Below are 24,070 nucleotides of genomic sequence, written 5' to 3'. Positions count from 1 at the left end.
TACAGCGGAGTATTCTTTGTCAGCCGCGCAGCATGTTGGCCGCACAAAGGCTCGTGGATTACCAGCGTCGGGCCGGCTTTCCATCGCTTGAGCATATTCATGTGCCCGTAATGTGTCAGATGCCTCGTCCATGAATTATCATATTACCCACCACTGATCCTGAGGTTGCCATAGCCACTGTGTCTGTCATTGTGTCAGTGGTCCTCACTGGCTGTAGCTATGGTAACAATGTCTGTTACAGAGGTTTGGTACAAATAAAGCTCTTCAGATGTGAAATGTATGATAGGAGCCTCAGAGGATATGAGGGTGGCACAAACACACTCACAAATGAGCGTGCACACCTTGACAGGAGCATATGCGCACATGGTAGTATCAAAATGGACAGACAAAGCACTGGAATAATTTTCCTTCCGCCATTTCCAAATAAACCTGTTTCCACAGCAACCATTTTGATAGAAATGGAAAGAGGGAATGAGATGGAGGAGGAGTGATGGAGGGAAAGAAGGGCAGACATTGAAGGTGGAAAGGTGGAAGGGAATAAGGTTGTTCATGGAGGGAGGAGTGATCATTTCTAAGTCGATGCCTGCCAGACAAAAGGAAGTGAATGGGGAATGAGAAGGGGGCAAGGCCACAATGGAGATGAAGAAAGAGAGAGGTCGCTGACTGCTAGTAAAGGGGAGGACGGCAAGGTACGGCGACAGAGGAAGGGAGCGAGCAGGCACACAATGCGGCAAACAAAGGAAGGAGTCTGTGTCTTTCTTTCTGGATCTTTCTGCCCCTGATCTTCCCTCCGCTCCGTCCCCACCTCCAGGAGTCACCTTTGTGTTTGAGTGACACAGTGTCAGCAGGCTCTGTGGGTCGCCTCCTTTCACTCGCTACACATCTATCTCGCTCTATCTCGCTCCTTCATATAGCGCCGTCACCATGGTTACAGGTATTATGGCCGTCCTTTCCAGGCAGCCATGTTGTTGAGAGAAGGCAGGCACAGGTGGTCAAGTTCCCTCATAAATAGAAAGAGAGACTGAATACATTCAAGTGCTACATGTATAGGTTTGAGCAGGACATCAGTGGGTGGTTAATTGATTAGTTGGCTAACATTATTCACAACAATTTGAAAAATGTGAAGTTATTTGACAAAAAAAGCGTCAGTCTGACAAAACAAGATATTTGAAGATGTCACCATGGCCTCAAGAAAATTACGATTATAGGATCATAATTATTGCGTGTCTATAAATTGTTTACACCATGTATACGTTCATAAAAATGTAAGTAGTAGGGCTGTCACAATAACAGATCTCCACCACAGGATTACCTTGGCCAAAAAAACTCACTATAATTATTATCTTTTATCATATTATCAAGATCGCTCAAAAACAAATTATATCAGTAACATACATTTCTACCATTGTTCATTGGAACTGTGATATAGTTGGACTATTTACACAATATTATTATAGATATTTATGTATTTCCCCACCATTTGGATCAATAAAGTATCTATCTATCTATCTATCTATCTATCTATTAGGGGTGTAACGGTTCACAAACATTTCGGTTCGGTACGTACCTCGGTTTTTTGGTCACGGTTCGGTTCGGTACGTTTTCGGTAGCGCAGAATTTTTTTTCACAAAACAAAACATATATATATATATTTTTATTATTATTAAACTGTGAATAATGTATTCACTCAAATAAATACAACATATAATAAAATAAACATTAAGGTGCAGCATTTCGATGAACTGAAATAATCTGTATTTGAACTGTACTGTACTAGCACCTAAGCAGCCAGTTTGACATTAGGACTTGCTTGTCATTGTATTTTCATGTTTTTTTTAAAGAAAAATGAACTTGTCCACATTGCTTGCCGAAAGGGCAGATCTGCTGGCACTAACAATGTCTCCTGATGTGGAGAAAACCCTCTCGCTAGGGACAGAGGTAGCAGATACAGCCAGGTAGCGCTTTGCTAACATGGCAACATAAGGATATTTGGCGTTTGTAATAGCTTTGGCTCGGTCTGAACTCTCTGCGAGTGGTGGAGGCTTACATGCTAGTGGGAGTTGGGTTTGCACTTCAGTCTTTTTTCTTTTGGTACCGGTGATATTCACGTTCGGGTGATGCCTTTTCAAGAGTGTGCAAGTTAGATGTATTGCCAGCCACGTAACCAATGTTAGTTGAACAATGCCGACAAACAGCTTTGGTTCGGTCCACCTGTCTTTGTCCGTCATCCTTGTACGTAACTGCGAAACCAAAATGTTCCCAAACTGGAGACTTCAATGATGCTGGAGGATTTTCAGCTCAACTTTATCTGCGTTCGCCATTAATTTTCGACAGTTCCTCAAATTACTGATTACATTTGAACGCATCCCTCTGACCAGCTCTCATAGTATGCCTCTCATCCAATGAAATGACTTGCTCGCTCTATGACGCGTTGAACCCAATGTGAGCAAATTACTCTGAATGCTGCGACGCAGCACCTGAGATTACTTCCAAAAAGTTGTTCACGTTCTCAATTTTTTACATTTAACGTTATATTCGTTCGGTACACTTCGGTACACACCTGTACCGAACCGAAGGGCCCGTACCGAATAATTTCGGTACGGGTACGTGTACCGTTACACCCCTACTATCTATCTATCTATCTATCTATCTATCTATCTATCTATCCATCTAAATAACATATCTAAATTAACATCAATATCGGTATATCACGAAACCCCTAATTTGAAGGCTACATACGTACAAGTGCATGTATACAATTAAAGTGCCTTTTGCTGTCTTGCTTTAAATCCTTGAATCTCTCTCACAGCTTTTTAGGAGCCTAATAGGGCTGCACGATCTGGGGAAATAATGTAATTGCGATTTTTCTGACAGATATTGCGATTGCGAATCGATTTGCGATATTTGTTTTTAAGCGACCCAACGGAAGTTTATTGTAAAATGCGGCCATATCTCCGGCTAGGAAGGTCGCATCAACATACTCCCGTCTCTAGCACCCCCGCAGCCCGAGCTACGAGTGAAAGAACTAAACTTACATGAAACTTCCGTTGGGTTGCTTTAAAGTCAAGCTTCAGTTTAAGATTCACCCTGTAATAGAAACATGTGATGGAGCATTACTAACCTGACTCAGATGCTTTGTTTCACCAAACCATCTAGGAAAGCTCCATTGGAAGCCATTTGGAAAAGTATTTCAAAAATACTTGGCAGGTGATTGGATCAATCTGTCTATCACCTTCTATCATGGGCCACTTCTGATTGGTTAACAATGACTGGTACATGTGGAGCACAGCACTTCTGATTGGTGTAGATGACTGACACACAAGAAAAAAAATCACAGGCTTTGCGATTTGATAATTGCATCCTTTCAAATCGCGATTTCGATTTAAAATCGATTAATCGTTCAGCCCTAGAGCCTAAACAAACATTTGTGATTGAAAGTTTTCTGAATTAAAAAGGAACCTAGAAGATAAGTCCAGGAGTAAATCCAAAGGTTCTCATGCGCCCTGAGAGATGCACAGATCGGACTGACTGATGGCCTGACACAAAGATGTATTATGTACAGTCATGTACAGAAAAAAGGGGGCCAAAGTCCGTACCGCATGGCTCCTAAGGGTGCAATATTGTCCTGAAACAATGATGTCATCCTCCTCCATTGCACTTCACAGCTCTGTGTCTGTGGTCCTCGCCGTCTCTTTGTTCCCCTATTCCTGCATCTAATTTTCAGGCTGAGCCCCTCCATCACACCAACACATCGGCCACATGCGGCGCAGATATGGAATTAGACAGATAACAGAATCAATTTGAAGCGGATTGCCTAACAGTGAAGAGATTGTGAAGGGGGGAATGTGAAGAAGAGAAATAATGAGAGACCAGTGCGGCCGCCTGACTATTAATTGAATAGGTGGAGGGAGGATGAGGTCATTGAAAAATGTTTTTTCAGGAAAATGGGTGTACCGAGCGCTGGGGAGGATTTCATCAGACACACAGATGCACATACGTGTGTACGCTCGCAGACACGCTCGTACAGACAGAAAACTTTTTTTGGGCAGTTACTTTACACGTCAGCCATTGCTATAGTGACGCAAGTCTGTGATCCAGCCGAAGCACGGAATTGGCTAGAGAGGAGCAAGGGAGAGGGAGACAGGGGGACTTTGTTGGTGGGGTACAGAGGGGTACAGGGAGGGGGCCAGACACAAGGATAATTACATCGATGCATAACAATCCATACAAATGCCATTTTATTTAATAGCATCAGATTTAATGATGCCATCAGTGGACCTTTCCCAGAAGCCTCTACTGCATGGCATCACTTCCAACCTCGTCTCCTGTCCCGTAGAGAGAGGCGAGACAAGCCTGTATTTAAATGCTGTAAAGTCAGCTTTGACATTCGCCACCTAACAGCAGGGTGTGTGGCAAATTATGAGCAGCGCACTTACTAAAAATAGCTCCAAACATCTTTGCATGCAACATATTGACGGTTCATTACCTTGCTATTAAAACACCATCGCATGGTGCAAGAGGTGCTCTTAGGCTAAATTGCTGCCGTGGTTCACACTATAGCGGCGTGTGGCCATGCATTTGGTGACTCACCCGGCCAAGCTGTGCGTGCTCGCCTTTGGCTTTGTTTCTGCTTTGACAAGCCGAGGCTGGTGTCACAGTGTCTGCAGGGGCTGTTGTCCTAGGCCCCAGTTTAATCCTAATCCCTTTCCAAACTTTGACTAGGCCATGCTTAACCCTAGACTAAACTGAGACTCACTCCCAAACAGTGTTGGGACTAACGCGTTACAAGTAACGCGTTACTGTAACGCCGTTATTTTTGGCAGTAACTAGTACTCTAACGCATTACTTTTTTAATTCAGTAACTCAGTTACCGTTACTACATGGTGCGTTACTCCGTTACTGCGTTAGTTTTTTTATATAGTCAACAGCCAGGCGAACAGAGATGAGAACTGTACTTAAGTACAGTACTTGAGTAAATGTACTTAGATACTTCCTGTGTCACATGCGGAGACGGGCTGTGGGCGTGTTTGTGTTGTCTACTAACAAGACTATCATGGCGGCGGCGGAGCTCAAGTCTAGTTTCTCCACCTGGAGATATTCTCACTATTTCACTTTTGTCGAGCACAAAGAAAAGAACGTTTTAGTTAAATGTAAGTTGTGTCTTGGCGGGTCAAAGAGTCTATCTACTGCCCAAACCAGTCATTCAAATATCTTAAAACATCTGCAAAAACAACATGCTGGGACGAAGCTAGTAGCTAAGACCACAGAGACTCAGCCGACGCCACTCCACCTCCACCTAAGCAACAGCGGCTGGATTTTAACCAAAGGACTGCTAGCCAGGGAAAAGTCGATAAAGCCATTGCACGGTATGTTGTGGAACACATGCAGGCTATTGCTACAGTGGAGTCACCCGCTTTCAGGGAGCTAGTTAGCATGATAGCATGTCCGGGCGGCACACGGCATATGGGACGGAAAACTTTTTCCAATACCTGGAGAAAGAATATACAAAAATGGAAAGCCAGCTAATATCGATGCAATCCAGATTGCATATAATGCATGTCAAGTTGATCAACAGATTGTATTATTCTCCAATTAATGGGAGCCCTTTTTTCCAGTAACGAAAACGTTACTTTTCACAGTAACGCATTACTTTTGGGTGTAAGTAACTAGTAAAGTAACTGAGTTACTTTTGACATGAAGTAACTAGTAATGGTAACTAGTTACTGGTTTTCAGTAACTAACACAACACTGCTCCCAAAGGAGATGGAGATGCTCCACTAGCTTGACGGTTTAGCCAGAGCCGTGGTGTAATCCATGTTCAGGAAACCGCCTCTACGTGTCGATTATATGTGTGGGGTTGTGGTTGTGTTTTTGCGTGTGTGTTGTTGACAGGACATGGTTAGCCCATGTGGTGAAGGTTAGGGCATCTGTGCCGCCTTTCTTTGTTTGTGTTTGTCCATGTGGTCACGGTCACAGCTTTTTGTGACCGTGGTCTCGCGTGGACAGGGTATTCGGAGTCTCCCGTGGTATCTTGGGGATCAGTGACTCAAAGAAATCAGGACACTCTAAATTTGTCACTGCAGCATAACCCACATAATGAAAGAATACAAGCTCCCTAGCATACACTCTCCTGTCTTGCCTTTGCTCTGACTGCACTCTGCATGTACATTTCCTTCTTTAAACACACACGCACATACACTCATGTTGACAAGTGTTAACTGGGTAATATGGAAATCAGAAGGCGATGAGCACATGTTTAAATGAGTCAGTGTTTTCAGTCATCAGCCTTTGCATGGGTGTTTTCTCTGCAGATTGTGTAGCCTCCGCTCAGGAGTATTCAGTTTGGATTATGTTTGTGGTTTACTGAGGCAGATGAGGGAATACCTCCAGCTACCATATCTGAGTTGGTGGAGAAAAGGATTTGCTTGTCCTCAGGCTACTGTCAGGGTTGCGGGGTAGTTTAAACCCAGCTAAACTAGCTTAACACCCATGTATGTCTGAGAAAAAGCTCTTTATGCTTTATAAGATTGGTGTAAATGAGTTTCATCAAATTAGGGGGCATACAGGAAATGTAAGCATAAATCTAATCTGTCTGTGATTACCTTTGTTTCTATTGACAGTTTCTCAAAAATATCTAGCTGATTATATTTTGGATTCTCCACCTTAATTGCACTACATTCAGGGTTCGTACGGGTGCTGGAAATCCTTGAAAATGCTTGAAATTGTGCGAGGTGTTTTCAAGGTTTGAAAAGTGCTTTAATTTTGAGAATGGTGCTTGAATTTGGGATAAAGTGCTTGAAAATGTAAATGCTTTACTTCGCTTTTTAGATTAAAAGAAAATAAAGAAGTCTGAGCGAGCTTAATTGCTTCGCTTTTACATAAAACAGCTCCGCTGCGGCCTTCCCGTGCTATGTGCGTGACCGGCAAGTGTTTTTGTTACATGTGACCTGGGTATTCTGATGAGAGTGATAGATGACTGTGTGCCAGGAGGTTGCAGTTTCAACGAGCGTTGGCTAGCAGAAGACAAATACAAGCCATGGCTAAGACGAGGGTCAAGCCCACGAGTAGCCTCCTGCAAAGTTTGCAAAAAATAACGATGCGAGAGTCTGCGCTGACGAGCCACATGAAAGGTACGCCGTAGTAGAGCATTTTAGATTAGGCTAACGTTGCATGTTACGTTTGTTTAAGCTAACGTTAGCGAGCTGAATAGCGAAGTCGATTGAGGGATAATAATAATTGCAGGGGATAATCATTTCAGAGGAGCGTACCTATGTTAATATGTGCGTTACAGTCGCCATCGTGTGGTGTTCAGAGGATGAAGCGGATGAAGCACTCAAGGCATTTCGTGTTATAGTCACAAAATATAATCTATTGATTCGACACAGAGTGATTTTAAAAGCAATGTATTTCTACTGGTAGTAGCCTATGTTTCGTGCCTAAACCAAATGTGGCTTGCTCTCTCGAAATCAGTCACATTGACCCGAAGACACATTTTTGTTTGTATTACTGGTCTGGGGGAAGCTCGCGAGTGTGTGTGTGTGTTTGTGTATTTTTGCGTTTGTGTGTATTGTGTTTGTGTACCGGGGAAACACTCACGAGAAACACCGGCTTTTGTTATGCTTGCTGTGAAGCTGGTAAAGGAGCAGCTAGTTTGAAGGACTTTGTATACTGCAGGGTAGCTGGTGGATTTACTCCAGGTGGAACTAAAGTCTGATTCAACACTTGATTAGATTTCACATCATTCATCCAGATCTGTAAAGTAACTAAAGGTATTAAATACATGTAGTGGAGTAAAAGTACACCATTTACCTCTTATGTTCACTTCCAACCTAAAAGTACCTCAAAAATAGTAATCAATAATGTATTGAAAAGTTATTTGGCTGATTGTTTTATATTGGCTCAGCCAGGTTATATGGGAGGCCCAGTCTACGTACAGATCACTCATTTTGAAATATTAAACTTAGTTTTCTTTTCTTTAATTTTTCATCCTCAAGTAGAATGCTATCATGAAACACACATTTGGTTGTTTATAGCATAAAGAACATCTGATTTAATGTGAGGTAGGGAAATAATCATTTGAGTATAAGTATGTGTATATAAATATGTAATTTACAACAGCTGTAAGATGCTTGAAAAGCTTGAAAATGCACCTTGAAAATGCTTGAAAAGTGCTTGAATTTGACTTTGGAAAGGTGTAAGAACCCTGTACATTATTGCCACGTGCTATTGCTACAATGGGCTCAGAACATATCTGACTACATACCAGATTTCCTAGAAAATCTTAAAACAATCCTATGACATCATAGATTCCAGCATATGATGCATCTTGAGAAAATGGAGCAATATTTTGTTAGGTTTTTTTTCCAAGCCAGTCCTTGCAAATTAATATATTTGAGTTTGGGAGTGTTGGTTGTCGCCTTGGGCTCCGAGAACTCTGTCATTGATTTCGGTTGTTAAAATTTGGGCCAACTGAAACGCAGCAACTACAGTAATAGTTGAGCTCTAAAAGAATTCCAACACGGCCCTCTTGATAGCCTCTTAAAACTTGTTTTGAAATCTGAAGTGTTTCTCTATAACCTTAAATATTTATGACTAAGTGAGCAACAATTTCAACTACCATTTATTAAGAATAAAACCTTCATCTTCAGCTAATCTGCTCATTAGATGACTCGTCCTTACAAACATTTCCAAAGTTCTATCTTTCAGCCTCAGTAAGAGGTTGAAAGAGGAAATATTTATTTGGCCTTTTTAAGGTGTTATGTCCTCATCATTTACTAATCACCTCCATGAAACATATGAGATAACACAATTTGAAAACTGGAACAAACTAACCAGGTTCTAACTTCTCTTGGAGAAATTACCCTGATACATTCTTATTTCTCTGCAAACCAAAATATAGTGTCCATTTGAAAAGTGGGGGAAAAAATATGATTTCAGTGTCTTATCATACATTTGACAAATAAAGACTTTGTTACTTATTTGACTTGGTGTTTACTTCCAACCCTTTCAACGCCCATTGTTGTTGTTGCCATGTTGTTTCCTTTGTTTATCCTTATTCACTAATCCAGTTTATTTGGGTGTTCCTCAGGGATCAAATTAAGGGCCGCTATTATTATTATTTTTTGGTTCAGCGCTAAATTATTCTAGGTATGCATGCTGCAAAGCTCCCATCTGCATCTGATTCCCTTTTCACTGAGCTTGCTCGCACATCTCCTTTATGTTCAGCATATGAATGCGCTGCACTGTCAGAAGCCATTGTTTTGATTGGTAAGGAAATCTTGTTGCATGACCGGGTTCCATTGTATTATCAGGCATATTGTACCTCTGCAAATCACACCGAATCTGACATGATAAGGGGAAAGTGCATGTCCGTGTTTATGAAAGAGAGGGGAAACATGAGAGATCGGGGACCGAGGGTCATGATGCGGAGGCGAGAGGTGGGGTGAGGAGGCATATGGCAGTTGTTAGAAAATAGTGAGTGAGATGGGATTGGGAACCTTCAGAAAAGTGCTGAAGGGCTCAGAGGTAAAAGTGTGAGGGAACGAGAGAGGGAGTGTATGGGAAAAAGGGGGGGAGTGATACAAATTTGGAGAGGACAAGTGAAAAGGAGAGATGTAAATGGTAGGAGGTGAGGAAAAGGGAGTGAGGGAAAAAGTGAGAGACGGGGAACGGGAGAGAGAAAATGCTAGAGGGCTGGTATTTAATGTGATAAATGAGTTGTGACAGTCCGCCTCTAACCCCCTTCCAACCAGCGAGGAGGAGGAACACAGAAATAGAAAGCATTATGGGTAAAAGGACATATACAGTATTATATATGTATATAGAAAGAAGGAGGCGCGTACATACTGTAAGAGGAGGCAAGGTAGAGGAGAATCTGTGCAGGCTAAAGGACATTCATAGACAGAATTATAGATGTACAAAGTGAAGGAGGCGAGTGGGGATGCATACATATGGAGGGAAAAGCAGAGAGTGAAGCAAAGCAATTTGGGTAAAGGACATACAACATTATAGAGAGGGAATAAAGGAGAGAGGTAATGGCAGAAGAAGGAGGGGGTGTGCTTTGCAGTATTGGGTTAATGATCCACTGTACGAGAGTCTTTGTGGGAGAAAAATGAACGCAAGAGGCAGGATGGAAAAAATGTAAATGTTTTTGCCTCTCATCTCTTGTAAGGGTGACATGTCTTCAAGGGACAGCTAATTACAACTTGTCATCACACAGCGTGGGACAATAGCTGAAGCTTTTTAACTCATCGTAGTCGGTCAGTCTGTAGGCCAACTGTAGTGGACTTCTAGAGGGAGAGAGTAGACAATGACAACCACTGTAGTTTTGGTTGTGGATTGGAAGCCTGTGTGATGACTCATAGGGAGGAATGAAGAAGGGAGAAACAGAGAGAGGGAGGGAGAGTTTTGAAGAACTAAAAGTCAAGAGCTGGAAGAAAAGCAGTGTGAGAAACCCTATGGCTGAAGTTTCCTGTTTGATCTCCCAGCTCCTGAGTCAGCGTTAACCACGTCCTTCTTCTTTCTTTCTTCTTCTCCAACAACTCTGTTCTGACTCTCTCTTCTCTGAGACACCTCCGCCTTGCCACGCCGCTCTTCACTCGGCGGCGGCAGTTAATGGCCGCGAGCCAACGTGTGATCAAAGATGGCATTTCATTTCTGCTGGGGGAATGCAGTTTTCGAACAATTAACCATGAAACCGCAGTTACAATAATACGCTATTCAGTTATATGTGGTTGTGGTGATTTCAGAGTCGTTTTCCTGCAATGTACACACAGTGAAAATGAGAAATTCCCAAACTTATCCTATTCTTCTTTCCCAATTCCTCTTCTCTGCAGTGTGGACGGCGAGGTTCTCTCAGGAGCCGGCAGACCAGTCGGTGGTGCGGGGCCAGAGGGTGATCCTGTCCTGTGTTGTCTTCAACTACTCAGGCATTGTTCAGTGGACCAAAGATGGCTTGGCTCTGGGTATCGGAGAAGACCTCCGGGGTGAGACATCATGCAGCCCCTTCAGGCATCCTTCACTCCGTTCTGCATGTGACTAAGATGGCGTTCTCAAAGCTGATGCTGATACTTTCAGATTGGAGCTGCTGATAGGCACATGTTAAAGCTGCATGTTTAAAGCTGTAGAAATGTTTCACCCCTTTTCAGAGGGTGCAGAGGGAGACTGTTATGTTTGTATTGACATGTGCAGCAACAGTTACAATGCAGAAGGTCAGAGCTCTCTGCTGGAACTGTTACATTTAGAAAGTTACATTTAGAAGTTTGCATAACATTTGGTATTTACATTTTTTGGTGGGACAACCCAGGGATTTCAAACCGCTTGGCACTTGCAAGGTCTTACATTCGATTGCCAAATTGAAAGTTGGGCGTAAAAAGGTCTAAAACAGTCTTTATTACAATTTCGTAGGTCTAAAAATGAACACTCTACTGGTGTGTAAGTGCAACATTATTTTTAGGTTAGGATTTTGATGCTTCCAGTTTCTTTTTCTTTTTTTTCATTTTTATAAATGATGCTTTTAGATTGCTGCTAGAACCCTGTTAATACAGATACATAGAAATACCGGGTTTGAACACAGAACAACTTGAAGCGGATTGTAACAGCCCTGCTAACTGCTGTTTCAGATGTTACAGATGTGGAATGTGATTTTCTCAAATACTAAACCCTCTCACAGCATTTTGAAAATCCACGCTCGCCCAGTGTGACATTGCGTGGATGTAGCTGTGACGGCTAATGTACGCTGACAAAGTGTTTTTGTAGCGAGATTGAGCCAGCAGGGCAGTTTTTGGCCAAGAGATGTGAGAGTTGCTACTGTTAAATAGCAGCCCTCCCCCTTCCAGTCACACCATGTTGTGAAAAACCGTGCACTTATTTAGGTTGATGTTAACTTTAGCCACCTTCTACACATATCATACAATATTTGATGGGAAAGCACTCTGCTCTCCCTCGGGACGAGTGACACCCTTCGACTTGATGAAGGGGCATCACATCATCACCTCTGTCATATAGGCAGAGGGTGACACTGACTGGAGGATATCTACTATATACAATTTATTTGTATCGATTCATCAGCTAGCTCACATTCCTTTACGCTGCTGCCCTAAATGTTCCCTCCAGTTTGTCTTTGCATTTCTTCCCCTCAGAGGAAATGTCCTGTTTGATCTATGAAGCCCCCCCGCTTGTCTGTCTGTCAACAACAATTTGAGGAACTGCTTGTCTGACTTTGATCAAACTTGGGGGAATGGTGGGTCTCATCGCTGTGATGCAGCATTTTCCGAATTGCGCTGATTAGCCCAAAGGGGGCTGTGCAATTACTGGTCAAAACAAGTAGGCATATTTTCAACTGATTGGTCCAGAGGGAGACTTCACAATTGGTGACATGCTGAGGCCTTGTTTTTTGTTGATGCTGCCGTTGTTTACCCCACATGGTGTAAATATTCAGGTTTTTTGTTATTTTGTTTTGCTTATTACAACATTTCCTTTATTTCCCTCTATCCTCCCATCCTAACTACTGTATGATTTTGCATCAGTTCTTTTGTTTCTTTTTCTAATCATCACCCTCTCCTCCACTGTCTGTCATGCTATTCCTCTGCGACCTCCTCATCTTAGCTCCCTTGTTCCGTCCTCTTCCTCTTGTTCTCCTTCTTTAAGCTGCCTCTGTTGCACTGAGCCCTCTCTCCTATTCTTCATTTAACTTCTCTACCTTGTCTCTCTCTTTACCCTCACCCTGCCTGACACACTCTCAGTTCATGCTCTCCTCTTCCTGACAACCTTTCTCTCCTCCTCTCTCTCCTTGTCTGTCCCTTCTCCATTCTTCCTGTCTCTCCCTTTTTCTTACTCCTTTCTCTGAATCATATTGTTACTGTAATGGTCCAGTGCTTCAAGCCAAAGCTTTTAAATAGAAACGTGAATGAACACTGGCCGCTTCATGCTCACATACACATACACACACACACACACACACACACACACACACACACACACACACGGGTGTGTGTGTGTTTGTGTATGAGCCTCTGTCCCTCTCCCCCCCGGTTCTCTGGGCTTTTCATACGCTTTCTCGCTCTCAACATTAGAAATGCAAATGCACGTATATACAAGGCACACATGCATGCAGAAACAAGGACACCCAAGGTTAGGCGAGCAGCAGAGCTCAGAGTCTGCACATTGACACAGCACACAGAATTTCACACGCCGTCTATGTCTGGGCAGCAAACATGAATTCTGCACCATAGACTGGAGTGGATTTGAGTCCTCTAAAACGTTGCTGTCATAATGCATTCATCTTTTCCCCCCGCCGGTGAGGGAGAGCATGGATGCCACCTAATGGTGAGAATGTACAGCAGTGACACAGCTGTGTGGCGGATGGGGGAAGGGAAGGGAGTACTGAAGAGCAGGGTGTGAGAGTGTGTGTGCATCGTGCAATTGTGTGAATGTGTAGGTTTGGTCATGCATTTGTTGTTGTGCACGTCATCATATCACGTGGTTGTGCATCTCCCTGGTGACATTTAGCCTAATGACGAAAAAGTCATGTTTTTGCTTCATTTGTGACTCAGACCTGATGTTTTCTTACCAGCAGGAACAACCACATGCTGCGTGGTGTCGCATTTTTTAAAATTCTGATACAGACCCCATGGGGATGTTAGGATCCTGTGACGAATTAACCATTTTTGTGTTAAGAGTTAAAATAGGATAGTGACATAAAGTAACCTTCAGCCAGATAACAACAAGCATAATAGGAATGTAGAATGAGTTTATAAGAAGTGATAAATGTAATCAAGTCAGTAAGAAAACCTATTTCCTCAAAGTTATTAAGATGATCTAAATCTTAATGTATTTCGTGTGTATGTGTGTTCCAGCTTGGCCCAGGTACCGCGTGCTGCGAGTGCAGGAGCTGGGCCAGTACAACCTGGAGATCCTGTCAGCTGACCTGTCTGATGACTCGCTGTACGAGTGTCAGGCCCCTGATGCTGCCCTGAGGTCCAGGAGGGCCAAACTCACCGTCCTCAGTATGTTTGTGCGCATGTATGTCAGTGCACGTGTCTCTATGTGAGAGTGCTTTTAACACTCCTCTCCTCTCTTGCTTCAGTCCCCCCAGATAACCCGGTGATCGATGGGGGTCCAGAGGTGTTGCTGAATGCGGGGGAGTCCTACAACCTGAGCTGTGTGTCTCGAGGGGCCAAACCGCCTTCTATGATCGAGTGGCTTAAAGATGGGCTGCCTGTAGAGGGGGCTGCCAGCACCACTGTAAGTCTCAAATAGAGACCAGATCCAAGTGTTTCTACAGTACCTGATATGTATTTAAAATGCTTCATCCATGTCTCCACCCCGTCATCAGGAGGTGCTTCCAGACAGGAAGAGGGTGACCACACGTAGCTACCTGCCCATCCAGCCTGTGGACACTGACACTGGGAGGAACTACAGCTGCGTGGCCACCAACCTGGCTGTTCCCACCGGCAAAATCACAACCGTGTCCCTCAACGTACACCGTAAGCTGTTAATTGATATACAGGCAGAAGATGACTTTTACAGAAGAGTATTTGGCCCAGGATTAAAGTAAAAATAGACAAGGAATATTATTTTATTTTGAATTCCAAGTGAAATTCAAGTTGAAATGCAGCAAAACAAGCTAGAATGTATGGATTAAAGTCGTCATTTTGCAACATTTTGACTTAATTCTTGATATTTATCATTTATTTTGGACAATTATGACCTTATTATCTACATTTCCACACTATTATTAACACTTCATCTTTACTCTCCTTATTCAAAAACGAAATACAAGTCTTTCTCCTCTCCTTTTTTCCTGCCTCACTCTAGTACTCCTAGGTTAAGCTAAGGAAGTGTCATTGTATTTGCAAAAAAATACGATAAAAATACATTGGCATTGAAAGAATACATTTTCTTCACGATATATTATTACAACAACCTGCTAGTTACTTCACACGGTATCTTTCGACATTTCCAACTAATCAAAAGCAACAAGGTGTCAATTTTGAAAAATAAAACATCTGCGAGCTGCTGAATCTTTCATAGCTTTAACTAAGTAATGCATGGCATCCATTTTGAATTATCCTCCTCCTTCTCCAGATTGCAGCATATATTAGCTGTAATAAGGCTGTTGTAATGTGAGTCTCTCTCTCTTCCAGATCCACCGTCAGTGACCTTGTCCATCGAGCCTCGCTCTGTCCTGGAGGGGGACAGAGTCACCTTCACCTGCCAGGCCCACGCCAACCCTCCTATTATGGGCTACAGGTCTGCATTCACCTTCAAACACAACCATTTTCATTGGGCCCTGTAGAGATGGAAAAAGTACTCAGATCTTGGCCTTAAAGGTCCCCTATTATACTCTTTTTCATCAATATATTATAGGTCTCAGATATATACAAAACATGTCTCTGAAGTGTTTGGCTGAAATACCAAACAGATCATTGCAGCATCCCATAATCCCCTCTGTTTCAGCCCTGTTTCAAAAGTGCTGATTCTGTCTCTGTTACTTTAGATGAAAATAAGGAGCCCCTCCCCACGCCCCTCTGAGAGATATTTGGTTCAAAAGAACACAATGGTGCTCTAGGAGGAGATTCAGGTGATAAGGGGGGGGGGGGGGGTTACCTTGGTTGGTTATTGGCTAATGGTTACACAAGCCAAATCATCTCATCAAAAACCTGTCTGAAAATGAGCTGATCAGATTTTGGCCACTTTATGATGTCATAACGATTATTTGGCTTGAGTAACCATTAGCCAATCACCAACCAAGGTAACCCCCCCCCTTATCACCCGAATCTCCTCCTAGAGCATCAATGTGTTCTTTTTAACCAAATATCTCTCAGAGGGGCGTGGGGAGGGGCTCCTTATTTTCATCTAAAGCAGGGGTCTCAAACCTTTTTTAGAATGAAACAAGTCGTGAGCTACTTTTACTCCTTTTTTTTTTTTTTTGCAGTGTATGTATTTAGCACATTTTCACATTATTATATGCTGACCTTTAACCTTTGTATGCTGTTTGGGTCTGTGGGACCCGTTTTCAGTGTTTACTAAAAGAAAATGTATGCAATTTAATGATTTTAACCTGCTTTATTTGGGGGTGGACCTCACCTCCTTTTTTAAATGTTGAAGTGAAATGCATCAATCTGGTGCACTTTGAGCACAACATGAATTGATGGATACAGCTCTCAACACTCAGATGAAAGGGAGCTGTATACTTTTCAATAATCCAAACATCTTTAGAATATGATCACAACCAACAACAAATCATTTAAACTTGTTTATTCTTATCTTATGTTACCTAGTTAGCATTCTTTCTTTTTATTTATGCATATTTTACTAATCACTCCCCTTTCAAACTGTTTTTTTTTTACTGTCCTATAGTACACATTGGAATGATTTCTTACTTTATTTGTTACAACTAGCCTACATTAAATAGATAAAGGTGTGCTCTCTCTCTGTCTCGCTCGCTCACAGAGGCTGTGTGCTCCTCCGTGGCGATGACGGCTTGCGTTAAAAAAAAATAATAAACATATTTGTAAAGTGGGGGGACACAAACGGGATTTCGAAAAGTGGGGACATGTCCCCCCCCCTGTCCCCAGTGGAAATTACGCCATGCGTATGTGTGCGTCAAGTGCAATAAATAAATATGCAAGTTGCAACACACACAGTAAAACTCTGCCCCTCATGTGCTGTATAGGCTGGCATGATAGGCTGTTCAATGGGGCTGATGTGCTGTGTAGATTCTGCCAGAAGGAAAGGTCAAACTCATTATGAAGCGGTGAGCTGCCGCTCCACATTGCTTTTCTTCCCGACTGCAACGCTGGTCCCGCAAATCAAGCAAGAACGTGATTGGTCGATATTCATTGTGGGGGTGGGAGGAGGATGGGTGTTAGATAGATATAGAGTTGTAGTAAGTAGATAGAGTTCGCTATGATTGAGGTTTCGTTTATGCATAGGGTCGATTCTTTAATCACATTTCCTTTTTTTTTTTTTTTTTTTTTTACATTTTGGATTTGCTTGGCGAGCTACTTATTGAGGGCTTGCGAGCTACCGGTAGCTCGCGATCGACGTGTTGGAGACCCCCTGACAGACAGAGAATCAGCACTTTTGAAACAGGGCTGAAACAGAGGGGTTTATGGGATGCTACAATGATCTGTTTGGTATTTGGAGCCAAACACTTCAGAGACATATTTTGTATATATCTGAGACCTATAATAAAGTAATGAAAAATAGTATAATAGGGGACCTTTAAGTACAATACTTGAGTAAATCTACTTAGTTACTTTACACCACCACTTGTACGATATTTTTTGAATAACCTGCGTTTTAATGTTTCCTTCCAGTTGGGCTAAGGGGGGCGTGTTGCTACAGGGTGCCAGGGAGAGTGTGTTGACCACCAAGGCGGACCACTCCTTCTTCACAGAGCCCGTCTCCTGTCTGGTCTTCAACGCTGTGGGGAAGACCAACGTTAGCATCCTGGTGGACGTTCACTGTGAGTCACGCCGCACTCATCTGGCCCTGTTCACTTGTTTCTGGCTCACTTCACTCACTTCAGTCTGGAGTCAGAGGGATAAAGCACACGGCTGTTTGTGTTTCTTTATCCTCTGAGGATGTTCTCCCCTTTAGTCCTACTGCATTATTACTCGAGCACAACAAAGAACATCTCTCCGTCTCTGTTTCTGTGTCTCCAGTCGGTCCAATTCTGCTGGTGGAGCCGCAGCCAAAAACAGTGGATGTTGACTCTGATGTCTCCCTCAACTGCAAATGGGCTGGAAACCCTCCGCTCACACTCACCTGGTTCAAAAAGGGATCAAACATGGTAAGAAGCGAAGAGCCCACGCTTTCCTCTCCTCTTGTGTTCACACTATTTTTGCAGTTCACACTTTCTTCTCCAGTGTTGACAAAAGCTGCCTTTCATTCAGGGCCAATATTTTGTTTGTACACATCAGAGTTTCCTTTAGCCGGTAATTACCGGACTTTGACCGGTAAAATATGCTGAAGACCGGCAAATCTAAATCCCTCCAGCCAAAAATAATTTCCCCTTAGCACTATGACATAATACTATTATGTCATAGACAAGAATAGTATGTGACAGACAAGAAGAGTCAATTCTAATGTCTAACACGTAATGTGGAGAAAGAGATGTCCTGTATGGGTTGATTGTGCGTTGATCTGTTGGTAATGCCTCGGGGTTCCGGTGGGCATATAAACAAATGCATAATGCATCTATACTTTGTGGCCTCACCCGGTTGCATAGCGACGCTTATTGTTTAGGTGTCTTTTAATAAGCAGGTAGTCATATCATTAGCTAGAACTAGCTCTGATCGATATGGACATAAACGCGAGTGAAGTCTAATCTGACGGGAGAGAGAGATCAGCTGCTGCTGACGAGTCGACACGCAGCTTTGCATGATCACATGCAGCGGTGAGCGGACAAACACACACTTCAGGTTAGAATATCATACGTAGCTATTTTAATGACCTCTCAAACTACCGTAACTAGTTATAGATATGTTTAGTTTTACTGTCGGGTCACTCATTACTGATCCGCGAGCTGCATGACGGGCTGTCAGGAGAGGGAGAGTGCTCCGTTTATTATTCCCGTGTTATTATAATTACTGAACACTTTTGAATAATGTAGTTAATCTACTATAATTAGTTTGTTTAATATCGAATCATATCAATTTGTTTTAAAGCTCAATAAATAACAAAGACGGCCTTTGACCGGCTCTTTTCTCATTTTGTCCGGAAGATTTCAACTTTAACGGACAAAAAATTCTAACACATAGAAATCTTTCTTTGCTGCTTCCCTGTCATGACCTATTTCTCTCAATGTCCCTTTTGTCTTTTAAGCTTCGGTCAAAAACGATAAATGAACTCTCATATATTCAAATGACTCAAACAGCTGACCAGTATCTTTGAAATTCACTAATTAGCATGTTTTATTTTTATGTTGAATCAAACAAGAGTGTTTTTTTCTTGATGATGTTGTGGTTTTACTTGGCTTTTGCTGATTGTATATTTTGTTATTATTAGACAAAGCTAGGCAAGCGTTTCTGTTGTTGCCAAGCTAATTGTCTGCTTGCTCTGGTTTCAAAATGTATGGTACTGACATTAGAGTGGTGTCACTCTTAACCATAACACAAATAATCATATTTCCCAAAATGTTGAACTTTTTCTTTAGCCCAGCCACCAGGACACTAAGGCTGCATTTTTTTTAACTATCAATTATTCCGCTTGTTTTTTCTAGGTTCATAAGTGAATAGTCTAGTTTTTACAATGTCAGAAAATTATAATCCTAAATTAAATGTTGTTTTGTTGGTCCAAACCCTAAAATAATATCCAGTTTTAAACGGATATTGAACAGAGAAAAGCAGGAAATATCCATTTTTGTAAGTACAAACAGTATTTATTGCATTATTTGAATAATCAAAAAGAAAGTTATTATTTCTCTGACTTGATGTTTGGTTTATTAATTGCTGAATCTCTAAAGGACAACCTATTAAAATGTTAGTTCATTTAAATTTTGTCAAATAATTTCATTTAACTAGTTAATCATCACCGTTTTTAGACCGCAATACATGGCTTATAGTTGTATGTGAACATAAATATTGTTCAATATATATATTCTATTTTACCATTGGCTGTCTCTTATTAAACTGCAGTTAAGATCAGGAATAAAGACAAGACAGCACAGTGAAATAAATCTTCCTCATCATAAGCCTGCCTTAGCAATCTGTGCACCAGCTTACACCTACATCTGTGTAATTAGTGCAGGTATTTCTCTCTCTAGGTAGTTACATATTTAGCCATAATTTCCCCTCTGCTAATTTTCCGATGGATGTGGTTGCTAGGCAACTACAAAACCTTTGTGATAGGTTAAAAGCGGATGTGCCGTTTGCATTGTTGGAGTCACGGTTGTAGAACACATAAGGCCAGACATGCAAATATGTTGAACTTCTCCACTCGTGAACAGCTTTTATTTTGTTAATCCCTTCACAGTTTTTAAGCAGATTCCTCTTGTTTCTATGTGTTTATACTTTCTCCACTCCCCCACAGGTTCTGAGTAACAGCAACCAGCTGTTTCTGAAGTCTGTGAGCCAAGCGGATGCCGGCCAGTACGTATGTAAGGCCATCGTCCCACGGATTGGAGTAGGAGAGACTGAGGTCACGCTCACTGTCAACGGTCAGAAAACATCCACACAAGTTAACATATCACTGCTGCTAGAGGAAAAGCATGTCGTTTCTTAAAGGTCAGCTTGTCAGTAATTGAAAAAAATAAAAGTCTAAAGTGGTTGCCGGTTATTTTTTTAAATAATACTCTTGAAAAGAAGCTTGGTAAGGTCAATGCCTTAAGAAAAACAGGAAAAAGCAGCTTGTTTTATTGAAGTCTTTGTATCCATCTTTCACATACACTCACTTATCCTGTTATTTTTCCAATGCAGGCCCCCCCATCATCTCCAGTGAGTCAGTCCAGTATGCAGTGAAAGGGGAGAGAGGAGAGGTGAAATGCTACATAGCCAGTACACCTCCGCCAGATAAGATTGTAAGTGGGAACATAAGAAAATGTGAAAGCATGACGCACTGTTAAAATCTCCAAATATTGGACCAGAATGAATTATTAAGGCAAAAAGGAAAATCACAAAAAGCATACGGATGTACCTTTTAACCAGATTTGTGTTTCACTGTTACGGAGCGTCCACACTACAGCTTCAAAAAAAGCTTGGAGCTGGGCGTGTATGAAGCTTGGGGATTTTATTCAAGCAACGCGACCAACAACCAATCACATGAATCTCCCGCCCCCGACATACAAAGCAAAAACCCCCGGGGGTTGTATGGGAGCAATATATATATAAACTCCCCAAACAGGCGAAAACCTACCAGTTTCACCCACTGTCTCTGCCACCTCCCTCCATGCCTGGTTCCTCCGGTTTGTATCCCGGTAGGTGAAGAGGGTCTGCTCATACAAAACCGGGTGATTTGCTACGGCGATAATTAGTTTCTCCTCCATCTTTTTTTGAAATATAGAAATGAATGGCAGGATATCTCTCCCAGCTTAGACGCGGTTTGATTGGCTACGGCTTGAGCTGTCAGATTTTCCGAAACGGGATTTGATTGGCTGGCGCTGGCTACTCCGGCGTCTCCGGCGTCAGAAGTTGAACATTGTTCAACTTCTGACGCCGGAGACGGACCGCTATGCTACCCACAATTCAGTTCGGCGAAAAAGCGAGGCAACGTGACGTCACCCCATTCAAAGTGAATGGGCAGATTGAAGCTGTCGACGCTGTAGTGTGGACGGGCCGTTACTGTACCTTCCTGTTCCTAAATGGCTCTGCAGCAAATGCTTTAAGGCCCTGTCCCTCTTTTTCGCTTTTTGAGTGGTGACTCACCCTTAAACTCTCACAGAATTTCCCTCCGTCCCATCATCTAAACAAACTAACACTAAGCCGGGCCGCTTTTAGCTCCTGCGTCAGAAGTCATCCGTGATGCTTTCTCCACTCAGATGCAGTCGTAGTAGTCCCTGTGTGACTGATTCATCCTGACTCTCAGCGCGAGCTCCTAATGCGAGCGGCGGAGGGTTTGGACAGAAACAGATTTATAAAATATAAAGGAGTGAAGAGGAACAGTTGTCCCGGTAAATGCCACAGCCAGGAGATTATCCTTCTTTAGAATAAGTGGGCAGATTATGGGAACATGTGGGCTTATGCATAATTAACTGGCTTTACAGTGTTCCAATGCTGAATAATACAGCTGCTTTTAGTGGCTTTAAGGTTGGACAATGTGCAAGATCCCCCCCCCCCACACTTCAGTCTGCGCAAACAGACAGACTGTTGCTCGTCTGAGAGAGTCACGCAAAATGTGTTTACATGTGTGAAATATATATATTGTTTGTTTTTTTATCCTTCATTTTCAATTTTTTAAGAGAAAGTAAAATCACTCTCCTTTGAAAATATTAATATGAGTTGTTTCAGAGTCCCTACAACAGAAAACAGAAACATAAATACGGATTAATTCATGAATAAACCAAATAACAAACACACATTTACTGTATTTACAGCAGTTGGGTTATTATTTGTTAAAGTCATAATTGAAAAAATCATTACCTCTGAACGGAACATTGAGAGAAGATAATTACTGGCAGATATTCAGCAAAACATGTACAAATTAGTTTTCATCCTACATTAAAAGCTTTACAAATATATATTTCACATTCTTAAAGCCAATCATTATTTTGAATCAGCCAAAAACTAAAATAACCGGCAGGGTTTTTGGCATAATTCCATGTTAATCACAGAAAGCACCATTCTCTTTTTTAGAGAATTCTGGCTTCCTTTATTCTTTGACTTTTGTTGCTTGTCTTGGTGGCTAAGATAAGCACACTTAACTCCGTGTTTGGAGTACATATGCATAATATTCTTCGCACACTGCCTGGAGTTTTAATAAACAATTTGATTGGACGATTTACCCAGGAAAATGTAATCCCTCCCACACGGTGATTAATTAATTGTGATAAAACCTCCTATGGTCTCCTGTGTGTGTGCAGGTGTGGGCGTGGAAGGAGAACGTGTGGGAGAAGGAGAAGGGAACGCTGCTGGAGAGGTACACAGTGGAGCAGAGCAAGTCCTCGGCCGAGGGAGGGGGCGTCCTCTCCACCCTCACCATCAACAACGTGATGGAGTCCGACTTCCTGTCCACCTACAACTGCACCGCCTGGAACTCCTTCGGCCCCGGCACCATGATCATCTCACTGGAGGAGACCGGTGTGTTTCATGCATTTATCATTTAAAGGTCACCTATTATGCAAAATCCACTTGTTCATGTCTCTTCTACATCAACATGTGTGAAGAGATTCTGAAAGCTTCAGGAAAAAAGATTTGCTCACTTTTTGTCCTGATCCATTTCTATAAAAACCTGTCACACAAAAATGAGCTGATCAGATTTTGGCCATGTTATGATGTCATGACGATTATTTGGCTTGTCCAACCATTAGCCAATCACCAACCAATCACCCCCCCCCACCTTATCACCTGAATCTCCTCCTAGAACACCATTGAGGTCTTTTTAACCAAATCTCTCTCAGAGGGTCGTGGGGAGGGGCTCCTTATTTTCATCTAAAGTAACAGACAGAGAATCAGCACTTTGGAAACAGGGCTGAAACAGGGGATTATGGGTAATGCTGCAATGATCTGTTTGGTGTTTGGAGCCAAACACTTCAGAGACATGTTTTGTATATATCTGAGACCTCTAATATATTGATGAAAAACAGTGTAATAGGGGACCTTCAGGAGATAGGGACAACAAACAACAGAAATGTCTGACAAAGTTGGTTGTCGCACCATTACTTATTAATATATAAAACTCTCTTTTTCTCCCTTTCTTCCTCATTCCAGAGGAAGTCCCAGTGGGGATAATAGCCGGTGGGACGGTGGGCTCCACCATCCTCCTCTTCATCTTTCTGCTGGTCCTCGTTCTGATCTTCTACCGGCAACGCAAAGGCAGTGAGTCATTCTCTCCATGTGTCCAACACATACTGTACATTCATGTTTTTGCTGATACTGATACCAATACAGTACCGTCCCCTTCCCTCGCTTGAACTGCTAAGCTGTTAATAATTAATTTGTATGTGTGTGCTTCGCTTAACTAAGCCATCTGAAAATAACATCAGGCTCTTTGAAGCAAATGTAACTCAGTTCCGCCATACTGCCTGCTGCTGTTTTTAACTTTCAGAACATTAAGCAGCCGTTCTGATGGGTCAGAACCAGACGTTGCATTATCAAATCTAAAAATAATTGGTATTTTCTAATTAGGAAAAATAATGAACAGATGCCTCTTGCATTATTGTCATCTGGATAGTACTATAAAACACTAACGTAGGCAAATTAATCACATCAGATTACACTTATTCTTATTTTTTTTCAATAACTAATCTAGTGTTTTTAGCTGATTCTGGTTTTGTTACATTTCTCATCAATCAAGCTTTTCCTCTCTCGAGGGCTTGTCTTCTTTGTTTTACTTTATTACCATTTCTCACAGTGCATATAAAACCTATTTACAGAACAAAAATGTAAAGTATTTTCTAACAACTTAT

The 24,070-nt window shown here is 42.1% G+C and overlaps 1 protein-coding gene across 4 annotated transcripts in view; it reads left to right on the top strand.

Moving 5' to 3' along the window:
* Positions 1-24,070, top strand: part of kirrel1a (kirre like nephrin family adhesion molecule 1a) — a 36,301-nt gene that overhangs the window by 6,493 nt on the left and 5,738 nt on the right. For 2 of the 4 annotated variants that reach the window (XM_034210565.1, XM_034210562.1), the window contains exons 2-12: positions 10,836-10,985; positions 13,857-14,006; positions 14,087-14,244; positions 14,336-14,486; positions 15,147-15,252; positions 17,325-17,473; positions 17,673-17,800; positions 20,041-20,167; positions 20,427-20,527; positions 22,526-22,742; positions 23,373-23,477. In XM_034210565.1, coding sequence (XP_034066456.1) covers positions 10,836-10,985; positions 13,857-14,006; positions 14,087-14,244; positions 14,336-14,486; positions 15,147-15,252; positions 17,325-17,473; positions 17,673-17,800; positions 20,041-20,167; positions 20,427-20,527; positions 22,526-22,742; positions 23,373-23,477 — 1,542 coding nt within the window. Of the gene's footprint in view, positions 1-10,835; positions 10,986-13,856; positions 14,007-14,086; positions 14,245-14,335; positions 14,487-15,146; positions 15,253-17,324; positions 17,474-17,672; positions 17,801-20,040; positions 20,168-20,426; positions 20,528-22,525; positions 22,743-23,372; positions 23,481-24,070 lie in introns of all 4 variants that reach the window. The other 2 variants (XM_034210563.1, XM_034210561.1) reach the window with 1 other exon arrangement.

The sequence above is a fragment of the Gymnodraco acuticeps genome, unplaced genomic scaffold, assembly GCF_902827175.1.
Source record: "Gymnodraco acuticeps unplaced genomic scaffold, fGymAcu1.1, whole genome shotgun sequence".
Classification (NCBI taxonomy): Eukaryota; Metazoa; Chordata; class Actinopteri; order Perciformes; family Bathydraconidae; genus Gymnodraco; species Gymnodraco acuticeps.
This window is presented reverse-complemented; position numbering and strand designations above follow the sequence as displayed.